The sequence below is a fragment of the Nilaparvata lugens genome, chromosome 2 (genome assembly GCF_014356525.2).
Source record: "Nilaparvata lugens isolate BPH chromosome 2, ASM1435652v1, whole genome shotgun sequence".
NCBI lineage: Eukaryota > Metazoa > Arthropoda > Insecta > Hemiptera > Delphacidae > Nilaparvata > Nilaparvata lugens.
In genome coordinates this window covers 36,018,748-36,032,851 of record NC_052505.1, presented here as the reverse complement: position 1 = coordinate 36,032,851, position 14,104 = coordinate 36,018,748, and the positions used below count along the sequence as shown (strand labels likewise).

At 36.5% G+C, this 14,104-nt stretch overlaps 1 protein-coding gene across 1 annotated transcript in view; it reads right to left on the bottom strand.

Annotated features, from left to right (window-relative positions):
- Positions 1-14,104, bottom strand: part of LOC111055703 — a 197,062-nt gene that overhangs the window by 51,604 nt on the left and 131,354 nt on the right. Inside the window, exon 3 of the mRNA XM_039421105.1 lies at positions 7,749-7,837. Within this exon, the coding sequence (XP_039277039.1) occupies positions 7,749-7,821 (73 nt within the window). The 5' untranslated portion in view covers positions 7,822-7,837. The remainder of the gene's footprint in view (positions 1-7,748; positions 7,838-14,104) is intronic.

The following is a 14,104-nucleotide window of genomic DNA, read 5'->3' as shown; positions in this document are numbered from 1 at the left end:
ATTTCATCCAAGTGGGGCGAAAAAGATGTAGTCGGTAAAAGCATATGCATTAGAAAAATATCTACATTGAAACTGATGCATGAAAAATATGTTGATAGACTATTACCAAAATGTTACAGGAACTTGAGAATTTCTTGCTCCGCTAGTTCGTTCTACCATTCTGTGGTGGAAAAAACTGATCAAGGGACCAATTGTAATGTTCATGATAATATACGAGTATTCTATACTGTATTATATTCTACTCGTTCTTTAACGATAGATGGAGTTTATTATATGTTATTTACATATTCCATAGTGAAAATACTGTATAATACAATTATTTATTGCTGGATCCAATAATAATCTATATAAATAAAAATCGAGCCTCAAATGTTGACGTTCAATAACTTTTTCATGTCTTCACCGAATTTGATGATTTTTTTTAGTTGTGTTCGTAATGTTCAGGACCAGGTTTATGGCCTACCAAATTTATAATCCGACTTCAGGACTCTTCCCTTCAAAGTTTACATGTGATCCTTATGGGAGCAGATTAATGAGCTAGCCACACACAGAAATAAAAACAGCTGTTATAATCATTGCGTCATGTAACAGCCGTCGATAAATTGTAGACAAGTGTGTGCTGCTCCATAACCGCCCATGTATTTTATTCTAAATCCCCCGACTAAAAACAAAATGACTGTTCTGTGTGTAACCATCCAGCAGTGCGGCCTTAGGTTAAAGACATTGCTCTACTTCGGTGTTTGGAATTAATTGATTTTTAGTGAATAATTTATTTTGGAGTTGGATAATTATCTATATGGATGAAATCAATTAGAATCCCCCGAATCCAGTAAATTATTCAAATATCAGTTACTCATTCAGTAACATTTATATTAGTGACAGTTATCACATATTTTAGTTATTAGTCACATATATTCAGTTACTTATTCAGACTTATTATTAATCGATCTTTAACGATAGATGGAGTTTATTATATGTTATTTACATATTCCATAGTGAAAATACTGTATAATACAATTATTTATTGCTGGATCCAATAATAATCTATATAAATAAAAATCGAGCCTCAAATGTTGACGTTCAATAACTTTTTCATGTCTTCACCGAATTTGATGATTTTTTTTAGTTGTGTTCGTAATGTTCAGGACCAGGTTTATGGCCTACCAAATTTATAATCCGACTTCAGGACTCTTCCCTTCAAAGTTTACATGTGATCCTTATGGGAGCAGATTAATGAGCTAGCCACACACAGAAATAAAAACAGCTGTTATAATCATTGCGTCATGTAACAGCCGTCGATAAATTGTAGACAAGAGTGTGTGCTGCTCCATAACCGCCCATGTATTTTATTCTAAATCCCCCGACTAAAAACAAAATGACTGTTCTGTGTGTAACCATCCAGCAGTGCGGCCTTAGGTTAAAGACATTGCTCTACTTCGGTGTTTGGAATTAATTGATTTTTAGTGAATAATTTATTTTGGAGTTGGATAATTATCTATATGGATGAAATCAATTAGAATCCCCCGAATCCAGTAAATTATTCAAATATCAGTTACTCATTCAGTAACATTTATATTAGTGACAGTTATCACATATTTTAGTTATTAGTCACATATATTCAGTTACTTATTCAGACTTATTATTAATCGATCTTTTTCAATATTTCATCGAGAATGGTAATAGGCCTATTTTAAATTCTTCAAGATTCCAGTGGGTCAAGATTTTATTTGGACCCTTGCGGAGCACGAGTTAGTTACCTGCAAGTTTTTAATAAAAGTTGGTATTTGAAGTAATTACTGAAAAGAGTAATCAATTTTGTACCATTGATTTCTATCGAAACCCTCGATTCTCCAATTATAATATTCCAACATCAGGGTTCATCGTCACTCTCCAATTATTTAAAAATCTGGTGGTGTGGCGCACTCTCACAACTTCCCTTGCCGTTATGAAAATTGATCACCTGACGCTAGTGTCCATGCGCATCTCAAGTCTACTTATAAAAAAGGATCTGAGCCAGCTGGTGGCTGAACAATAACGCTGGAGACTTACAAGGTCTGCTATCTCTTCATAGTGAATGATTTAATAGAATCAACAGTTGCCAACAGTTTGCAATTGTATAATCACACTTTCTCGAATTTCGAGCTTATTTTCGATTTCAGGTGAAAATTTTATAAAACATTAATTTATTGAAGAGTTCTCATGCTCAATCTTTTCCACTCGAAATGTTTTGCTAAAATTGTATCTGAAGCCTGATAATTGAGAATCTAAAATCAAACTTTGCATAGATGGGGCGGAGCTCCTGGGATTTTTACAGATATGGGACTTGTGGCAGTTGATACAGCTTATCAATGACTATTCTAGGTATAAATTTAATCAAAATCGTTGAAGCTGTTTCCGAGAGAATCACGAAAAACCCTGTTTTTGACAACATTTTCTCCATTTTAGCCGCCATCTTGAATTGTATTTGATCAAAATTGTTCGTGTCAGATCCTTATATTGTAAGGACCTTAAGTTCCGAATTTCAAGTCATTCCGTTAATTGTGAGATGAGATATCGTGTACACAGACGCATACACAGACTCATACACACACACAAACCAACACACACACACACACACACACACACACACACACACACACACACACACACACACACACTCACACATACAAACACATACACACACACACACACACACACACACCACACACACACACACACACACCACACACACACATACAGACCAACACCCAAAAACCACTTTTGTGGACTCAGGGACCTTGAAACGTATAGGAATTTAGAAATTGGGGTACCTTAATTTTTTCGGAAAGCAATACTTCTCTTACCTATGGTAATAGCAATTAATTTCCCAGCTATTTTCAAGGTCAAGAATTAGATTTTTCAAGAGAGTTTTAAATTCCCTGCATGTTTTGAGTGAGTGAAAGGAGTGAATGGGGGTGCTCATGTGATTTATGCAAAAAGACAGCATAGCTTAATCAACTACACGTCGATTAATTAATATGCGTGATCAATTAATTTGTCAGTTATGATTTTATCGTACACGCACATGGAAGAGTATGCTGTACTGATTATTTGTTCAATAAAGAATAATAGGATAGTCTGGATTTAAGGATTGTTAGTATTGGTTATTGATTTTTAAGTGTGCATCCAGCTAAAGTTTGTCATGAGATGCATCAACAATTTGGCAGTACGAAGTTCGCCAGGCCAGCTAGTGTTCAATATATTCCACTTATCAACTGCGGTGAATAAACTGATAGGGCATTCAAACAATTCAACTAGTCTGACGCTCAAAGAGCATCACATATTTATGTTCGATTATTCTATCAACTACAACCATGTTATATCAAAAAGGCTTCTTCCAATCCGTTTTTGTGATATACATAATTATATGTATATTGTAAAGCTTTTCCTGGGGGAGTCACTCTCACCTCCAAGGATAGGTCGATACACGTTTGATGAATCTTGTACTAAGTAACCAGTATTGAGGTTATACATTTTGAAAATGCGTACGTGGACGCTAAGTGAGTACCAGACTGATCGATTCACTACAAGATTCGATACAATTGTCTGAATCGCGGGAGGCATAAACACTCGCTCACCCTTGATTCTTCTTACAACAGATTGTATAGTGATAAAAATTCTTATAAGCAGTGTAGCGGTTGCTAGACACTGAATACGGACATCTCAAAGCTATTACCTGTGATGAAACCAACATATAAAATCATACAGGTCGAGCAAAAATCCCGATGTAGATAATTTACGGGACTGCGTCTCTAATAAGTTCCGAAGGATTAAGATAGGGTACTGGGACCAGATATCATTCGGAATATATTTCGAGAACAGAGTCTTGTCGGGCTTTATGCTCTATTGTAGGAATTATATGATCTCCAGCTGCATCTGCTGTACAGTTGACGAATTCGCTCCTAAGTCGAAGTTGGTAACAGATAGAAGCTGATATATGAGCAGGTAAGGACAGAGAATAAATAATCCCGATCTAACCCCACACACTACATCCACTTAGATCTGTTCCAATATCCAGCTCAATTCAATTATTTCAATGTTCGTATTCGATCGGTTCTTGATGATATAGAACGTATCAGACACAATAATTGACAGGCTTAAGAAATAATCGAACTCAGAAGACGAATTAACAAAATTGAAATATAATATAGTAAAATATATGATTTGACAGTGCAGATATAAAGCTTGAATTACAGACTGAAAATAATTTAACATTAACAAAATGATCAAAAGTGTGCTGGTACTCGCATGATACCATGCATGAATCAACAGAATTTCACAATTGATAAAATTTAACAGTTTGTGAAAAATGGTGAAAATAAATAATAAAATATTTTTTAAATTTGCTCGGGGTCGTGGTTCTGGCAGCGGAGGACAGTTAATCAACTACAAATTCTTATAAATTCTATAACAAATAAATTCTAGGATCTTAATAATTAATAAGCGCTTGACGGCGTGGCCATTAATATAACGAAGAAAAATTTATATCTTCTGCACTGTAATATTTTTCGAAGCATAGATTGGTGCCCCTTTAAATTTTAAAACTCAGTGAAACTCCTTGGCAGTCGTGGTTTTTTTCTTTAGATCAAATTCGTTTGATCGGCGGCGGTCCAGGCTTTGGTCTCAGCACGTGTGGAATTTTAATTTAATATCTCCTTCACCAAATTAATTGGGGGATAATTAAACTTGAAACTCTTGAATAATCAATTGATGAAACAAATTTACAAATAACAAATGAAATAGCCTAAAATACTGGCTCACAGATAAAACATATAAAAATCGAACAAAATTTCACAAATAGGTCTTGGTAACTTTAACGAGGTCTTACTGGTGAGGATTTCAAAAGGGAAGTGACTGTCTTTTTCCAAGCCTTTTGGCTAGAACCTTTTCTCTGAGAATCTCTGTGTAATTAATTTGCATGAAAATTTGCCATTGGTAGAACGATTATGACATAGGCATGACGTCAGTGGCAAGCAGTAAAATATAATTCCTTTAATTACAATGATAATTTGATTTGTATAATTCTTTAAACCACTTAATTCTCTAGATAGAGTTCCTCTATACAGTGTACATGCGCTAGCATATATGATAAGGCAGGTTTGTTGTCTGATAACAGATAAACATATGATGTTCTCAAACGATCACCCTTTTGGTGCTATTTCTATGATTGGCTTAGACTTGCCAAAGAGATTCATTCACCATGTGGTTCAGTCGAAACAATAATTAATAATTTAATATTCCTATACAACTTTTGTTATGTTCAAAACTGCTGCAATTGATTTCTGCTGCTTTTATCAGTAATATAATGTTCATGTATGACCTAGTTAGTTACAATAATACTTGATATCATAATACAATTTCGTAAATAATAAATAATTTCAACAATAATACATATATTTTATTTTTTTATTCAAAATTCTTGGTCCTTTATCCATAGTTCTTAATTTCAGAAATAATATTACGGCTTGCATGAAATCCTGGCATGACATTTTACAATATATTGAATCAGTCAGCTGTGTTTGAGCTGCTTCAAAACATCTGATCAATAGTAAACAAAGTGTAACCTCAAAATTCAATGAGCAATTCACAAACGATTCGTGCTCATTTTGCAAAATAATTATGATTCTATTGAATAACTCTCTAGAAAAATGTGTAGTACAGAATGGTACTTTTATCTGATACTCAGTTGTTGATAAGGAAGCTTTATCGCTCGGTTGCTAACTATTCCTTTAGCATATTCTTTCATTTTATAAGGGTGATTACAATTTTTCTGGTTGATTCTCTCTTCTCATGAGATTTATTTAAAAGTTTCATCACAATATGTATATGTATTATATGTATACATATTATATGGAAATGATCTCACTGAATCTAAAGAGAATTCGCGATTCCATTTATACAATATGAATGCTTATTTGAGAAGAGAAGGCAACACAAAAATGACAAAAATAGAAGTGAGTGTAATAAATTGCATATGGCTCATATAATATACCAGCAGAACTATTACATGCACTGGATGAAGATATTAAGTACATGTTATTTGTTCTCATAAATTCAATCTACACCAGTGGAGAAATGTTTTGAAAGAGAGTCTGATGGTGCTGTTGCCAAAGAAGAACAAGGCAATAAGATGCGAAGAATATAGAACATTAAGTATCCTAGCATATGCCTCAAAGTTACTTACGAATATTATATTGAGGAGAATTGAGGGGAGAATTGATGCAAATCTTGCGGATGATCAATTCGGCTCCAGAAAGAACAAGATCACAAGAGAAGCAATATTGTGTATTGGGAAAATTGTGGAGTATAGATTGCATTTGTAGACCTGCTTAAGGCATTTGATAGGGTGAATTGGAATGTGCTGATGGAAGTATTAAAGGACATCAAAATAGATTATAGAGATAGAAGGATCATTCGAGAGTTGTACAAGGATCAAACAGCATTATTAAAGATAGGTGATCAGCAGAGAGAGGCTGCTATAAGGAGAGGAGTGCGACAGGGCTGTAGTTTGTCACCATTGCTATTCAACATTTATACAGAGCAAGCTATTGATGGATGCAAGGAGTGCTGTAGTGGCATCAAGGTAGATGGAGTTCGGATTTAGATGCTTCGTTTTGCAGACGATATAGCTATAACAGTGGATAATAAAATAAGTTTAGAGAGAGCTCTAACCACCTTGCATTAGATTCTACAAAATAAATATGATATGGAGATAAATAAGATACATAAATAAATTCAGAAGTAATGGTGTGCTTAAAAGTCCCAGAGAATGTGTCCATTGAATTAGATAATCACGCTCTGAAGCAATTAAAAATGTTCAAATATCTTAGCGCCATTATATTAGAAGATGGGAAAGATAGACTGGATATAAAGCGCCGAATCAGAGAAGCTGAGGGTATGTTTATTAGTAAAAGGCAGCTTCTTTCCTCGAATAGTATAACCTTGAGAATAAGAAAGAGACTAATAAAGAGTTGCATTTGGAGTATAGCTCTCCATAGGTCTGAAACGTGGACTATTGGTAAAGCTGAGGAGAAGACTCTAAATGCTTTTGAAGTGTGGTGTTGGAGGCGTTTGCTCAAAATAAAACCGACTGACAGAGTTACGAATTGGGAGGTATTCCAGAGGGCAGTGGAGAAGAGATCTCTTCTGAATTTTCTCAAGGCCAGACGATATTCTTGGATTGGACACATAATAAGACACGACGCATTCACGTCAAGTATCCTGGAAGGTACAGTTGATGGACACAGGGGTCGTGGGAGACCCCGGCTACAGTATTTAAGACAAATGACGAAGGATCTGGGTACTATGAGCTATGTACAATGGAAGAGAGTGGCAATGAAAGATTTGGATGGAAGGCTGCCAACCAATCAAACGATTGATCTGTAAGAAGAGGAAATGCTTATCAGGATTATCAAAGCTTATCAGGATTCAGCTCTTTGTAGATACTTTCAGACTTTCTCTTTAAGTGAACTCAAAGCCAATTATATTTACGCATTTACGCATTCATAATGAATATCGATGGATACTAATTTGAAACATTTTCCCTGGAAAATCATGGAGAATGTGGTTTTGTTGATGTATCATGTTATAGTGGCTTATTGGCCTGGAAGTGATCTGATGATCGAAAGATTGATTAACATGACAGTTCAATTATTATTCTGTTGATGATATACATCTAATTATTTGGAAAAGTGATACTACAATCTTACCTGCAGCAACAAGAACCAGAAACACGAATAGAAGGCAAAAGATGGCAGCCATTTTGCCCGCTACCCTGCTCATCCCCCAGGCATTGTCTCTGAAATCACAGAAGATGAAATACGTCATTAATTTAATATAATATGAGTACAAAATGTCAAGGAACTTCTACTGGGTAGCACCAAATCGGATAAACTATCTCTAATAATCATAAATCTGCTCTTTACTTTTTTATTCGACATAGTAAGTGCTAACTTGGCACTTTCATACTAGCTTACCACTTGAAAATGTATTATCAAAGCATAAAAACATGTTCTGAAAATAATTGATGCTCATTCCACCGGGTGAATTCCAGCATGAAATATTTTTTTCCTACAATTACCTTGAAAAGTGACCATTCCTGCACTGATTACAGAACGCAAAGAATCACTTTTCCGCTCTAGTGAGCAAAGTATCACTTTGCTTACTCCACATTTTCAACATGGTAACAAGATGAAATAGTTGGTGGGTAACCCACCAACAACAAAATAGTTGGTGGGTTATATGGAGGATTAGTGCACGAAAAAAAAATAAGTTGGTAACAATGACTGTGATTAGATTTAGATAAGTATCATTTCAATTGCTACCCTACATTATGATAAAATCCCAATCTAGAAATCCAAAACAAGAATAATGTCCATCTAAATCATAATTAAATAATCATCATTCACAAATTCTCATCATTTAATAATAAATAATAGTTCTTTTCTATTGATAATTATTATTTAAACTGGAAGCAAAGAGGAAAGTAGCAAATATACATTATAAAATTCGAATTTTGAGGTTAAATGATTACCGTTCGATATCCATATACATAAAAATAATTAAAAACATAAGAATACTACAATAAATATTCTCTGTTATCTATGTTATTTTTATAAATATTCTTCAGTTTACTTTGAGCATTTTTCTCGTTAATTTGACCAAAAGCCTAAATTTCTAAATCCTGTTTCAGTACTTTTTAGCTGGATGAAACAAACTTCATCTTGCAGCCATTCCAATCAGCTGTTGGCGTGTATTTTGAATGCGAATTTTTTTTTATCTGTATTTTTTCTGATACTTAAATGAATAGAAATGAGAGTTTTCAACTTCAATTGGATTAACTATTTTTAAATGAATTAAGGTTGTTATTAATAACAGCATCACACACACAAATATTTAATATAAATATTTCAAGGAATTTTACCCATAATTACCCACTTTTCATATTCAATGGTAACTTTAGGGAAAATTCAATGTGAAATACGTGTGCAAAAATCCTCTGCTGAACTCAAGAAGCCATTCCGCCCTCGCCAACGGCTCGGGCGTGAATGTTTCTTTCGGTGCAGCAAACTGTCACTGCGCACTAGTTGCACAAATAACTATTTCAAGTTATTTTCAATTCATTATCATTATTAGGCTATATTCATTTCATCCAATCAGTGTAACATCAAGAGAAACTGTGTTGGATAATACGCATCATAGACTAGTGCAATCAATTCATTTCACTTCAACCAATTCATCATAAGAGATTCTGGAAGGATCATATTCAAACATTTCTATTTTCATCAATATCTTGAATTATTGCCCATATGAGTCTTGTTCACATTCAATATTGTATATATTGTATTTTGTGAAAGAAGAAAATGATAAATCAATTTCAATTTTATTTCAAGCATCTGGGCAAACATTGTCTCAAGGATGTAGAAAAGAAGTCGATGGAAAAACGGTCGAAATGTATGCGGGTTTTAAGTCTCAAGATTAACCGGTTGATCAATCGCTTGTCATCCCTTTTGATTGATCATAAGCCCTATTCCATAAATGCGGGCTTTTAGCAAATGAGTCCGGTTTTTTACAATTGTAGAAGGGAATCTCCGAGTGTCAACGTCATGGCAATCACGTCATGTGACCCGCATGGTTGGAGCATTCTGTTGCGTTGAACAGAGCAATAATTGAGCAATCTCATGATTGGATAAACATAAAGGATGATATTATTATGCAGGTATATTCTCGATATAATGCAATACAATGATGACAGGTTTCCCCTTTCCAAGCTTATGAGAATTATTCCAATTTCATTTGTATATTGCCGACTGGATATGATTTCCTTAGGCCTAAGCATAAAAAGGATAGTTCATCCATAACCGAGTTTGATAATAATAATATAATGCATGACCAGCATATTCCAAAAGCAATATTTATCTTGTACTGCGCTGATTTTTCCTTTTGCTCTATCTGAATCGAAAGCACTTTCGTTGAGTTTCAAATTCTGGGGTGTAAATTTTGCAGAATAATGAAGAATGATTCATTTTTATTATTTGGATAATGGGATGTTCATTTTATAGATGGAATTTCTCAAGAAGGATATAGCATTTCATCCACAAAATCATATGAGAAAGAAAATTTTTTTACAAAAAATCTTGGTCAATGAAGGGTTGATAGGATTAGAATAAATTAAGGGTTGTAAAGACATGAAAATTGATTTTCCAAGTAGAATTAAAGTTTTCTATTTCCTTGTGATTCATTATTTATGATAAAATCCCACAGAATCCATCTCATTCTCGATAGGATAACAAGGACTCATGGACTGCTTTATTTTTCGATATGTCCACATACTGAATCCAGCCTCATTTTTTTTGGAATTGATTGATACATATGAGAGATACTTTGTTACGTCCAATGAGCGATTTTGGGAAAAGCAGCCCAGTGAGCGATCCATTGTTTGAAATGACAATAAGGATAAGCTGAAGCTATGAACGGGAGGATTTGGGCGTCATTAATCATCTCATCTAAGAGCACGCTATACAAAAAGTTTATACTATCACTTTATACTCATTCATTTGCAGTAGTCTTACTAATTCACTTGAAGAAATGCAGATGGTTGAAATTTTCATGTATATAAAATATAGTGAAGATGAATTTGAACTGTTTGAAGCTGAAAGCTGTTCTATCTTTGCTTTACAACTGATTCCTTTTTATGGGAGGTGGTAGTAGTCCAGTCACTATACACATTGGTGCATGCAATTTATATTGTAGTTCTGATTTTTTAAATATATTATTTGGGTACATAAGAGAAGTCCAGAACCAATTTCTTCATGCAAAATTTCCGTGCTAGATACAGAGTGGCCCAAAAACCTCGTATTTTCGGCTCATTTTCGAGTTTTCAGCTACTTTTGCCATATCTCGTAATCGGACAGAAAAATTTGCTCCCGGCTTTTCTCTAGATTATAAAATTCGGAATGGGATGAGATTATTCAGAACTCTCTATCTCCAATGAGTACTGAGTTATGATTTTTCAAAAATGAGTGAAATTCAAAGAAAAATTCAATTTTGATTAATTTTAGTTTTTGATCAACAAGTTTTTGATTAACATATTGTTATCATTTAGATGTATAACTCATAATCCATCTGAGCGTATTTTTGTGCTCTACGATCTGAGATCAAGTAGAGCGCTCTACCTCACACACACACACACACCACACACACACACACACACCACACACACACACACACATAGATAACTGAAGAAGACATAATACTCGAAAAACTAAAAGTAAACATGCCCATGCACATGCACATACACACACACATACACATATACATACACATACACATACACATACACATACACATACACATACACATACACACACACACATACACATACACATTCACATTCACATTCACATATACATACACATATACATACACATACACATACACATACAGATACACATACACATACACATTCACATACACATACACATACACACACACATACACATACACATACACATACACATACACATATACATACACATACACATACACATACACATACACATACACATACACATACACACACACACATACACATACACATACACATACACATACACATATACATACACATACACATACACATACACATACACATACACATACACACACATACACATACACATTGTCACGATGTATATCGTAACTAATTAGGGGGATTGAGTTAAGTGCTTGTTATAAGACGCTCGGTTTTCTCTGATGAAATCACAGAGGTCAACAATCAACCCAGCCGCTGGGCCACCGCTCAGCAGTGATGCGCATCTTTACTTCCCTCCATCTCGGCCACTGTGGGAGGCTCGTAAAAGGCTGGTAGGCAGGCATTCTAGTTCGGGTGTCCAGTACAAGCGGTCGACAGAGAGAGTGAAGGAAGCTAGCAAGCAGCGCGCAGCTAGCAACATAGTACATCTCGTGCTTTGAGTGTACTCCGAATCCTTTGTTGATTAGGAGTTGTGTCTGAGGTTAAAGGTGGTTAATCTCAGACACTGGAAGCTCCGCAGTTCAACACACACTTGGACGAGTGTTGTTCGACTTTTTCAACAAGTTTGGGCTTCAACCTGCCTGTTACAACCAGCAGAGACACGCCAGGTTTTGGTTAAAACCTGACTACATCTTGGTACATCTTCGCCTGAACCTCGAATCGCAATAGGACCCCGAGAAAGGCTGGGAAAAGCCTTTCCGACAACCCCGAGCTCGATCCGGACCCCAGGAAGACACCCGGTGCCCGAGGACTGGGACTTAGTGATCGGAAGAGAAGTCCGGTGCGCGGGCTCCCGCAGCTTGCCGATTCACTCCGAAATCGCAAGAGGACCTCAAGAAAGGCTAGGGAAAGCCTTTGCGAGAACTCCGAGCTCGATCCGGACCCCAGGAAGACACCTGGTGCCTGAGGATTGGGACTTGGTGATCAGAAGAGAAGTCCGGTGCGCAGGGTCCTGCAGCTTGCCGATTCACTCCAGAATCGCAAGAGGACCTCGAGAAAGGCTGGGAAAAGCCTTTGCGAGAACTCCGAGCTCGATCCAGACCCCAGGAAGATACTCGGTGCCCAAGGATTAGGACTTAGTGATCGGAAGAGAAGTCTGGTGCGCGGGCTCCTGTAGCTTGCCGATTCACTCCGGAATCGCAAGAGGACCACAAGAAAGGCTAGGAAAAGCCTTCGCGGAAACTCCGAGCTCGATCCGGACCCCAGGAAGACACCCGGTGCCCGAGGATTGGGACTTGGCGATCAGAGGTGAAGCCCGGTGCGCGGGCTCCTGCAGCTTGCCGATCCACTCCGGAATCGCAAGAGGACCTCCAGAAGGACTAGGGAAAGCCTTTTCGACGACCCCGAGTTCAATCCGGACCCCTGGAGAACACCCAGTTCCCAAGAATAGTGACCCGGTGACCGACTCCAGTAAATAGTTCCAAGACACACAAGAGGACACATTGTGGCAATCGGGGACGTTATTTCCGTCACAGAGACCTCCTTCGCTGCGGACACCGCAGCGTTCCTACTCCTCTCACTCCACGCCCAACCCTGTTTGGCAGTGCGAAAGCACGGCCCCTCTCACCTAAAAGAGGGAAACATTCCTCCAAAGTACTCAAGGCTCTGTTTCAACCCCCGACTCGAACGAGGGTGGTTGGCGGACACCCCACCAAGACTCCTGTCCCCTGCTGTGGCCCACCTCAGTCGCTGACTGAGTCTAGCCAGCCCAGAGTGACACTGGGAATTCTGGTAGAAGAAGGTGTGGGCAAAAATCTACTCAGAACATACACATACACATACAAATACACACACACACACACACACCACACACACACACACACACACACACACACACACACACACACACACACACACACACACACACACACACACACACACACAGACCAATACCCAAAACCACTTTTTAGGACTCTGGAGACCTTGAAACGTATAGAAATTTAGAATTGTACCTTAATTTTTTTTGGAAAGCAATACTCTCCTTACGCATGGTAATAGGGCAAGGGAACTAAAAACTCTTGCAAGATTTGAGGTTAGAATCCTTGTTTTGATTTAGCATGTCACATGATCTTAGATCAGTCAGCAATTCATTGATTCATTATGCAAGCAAATCAGCTTACTGATCACTCGACTATTGTGGATTAAGTATACTCTATTTGGATAATAATTATTGAATATTATATGTAAAGGAGGGTTTATGTAATGGGAAAGCAACGATTATCATGTTATTTTGAATATTTATTGGAATCTAAAAAGTATGAAAAAACAAGAGTGTACAAAGTTTAAATGAGCTTATTAGACTAAAGGCCTTTATCAGTGAATTGGGGAATTAATTAAAAGCGCTATATAAATTTGGTTCAAGTTTGAAAATTTCGCAATGTGTCAAACACTATAATATATTTTATAAGAACTCTCTTCATGAATTGTAACGTATTGAAAATTGGATGGATAAATATAAATTCCTATTTGAAAAATTTATAGGTCTAAGTGAAATAATAGGCTAATATCGCCAAAGATGATTACGTTAAAGAT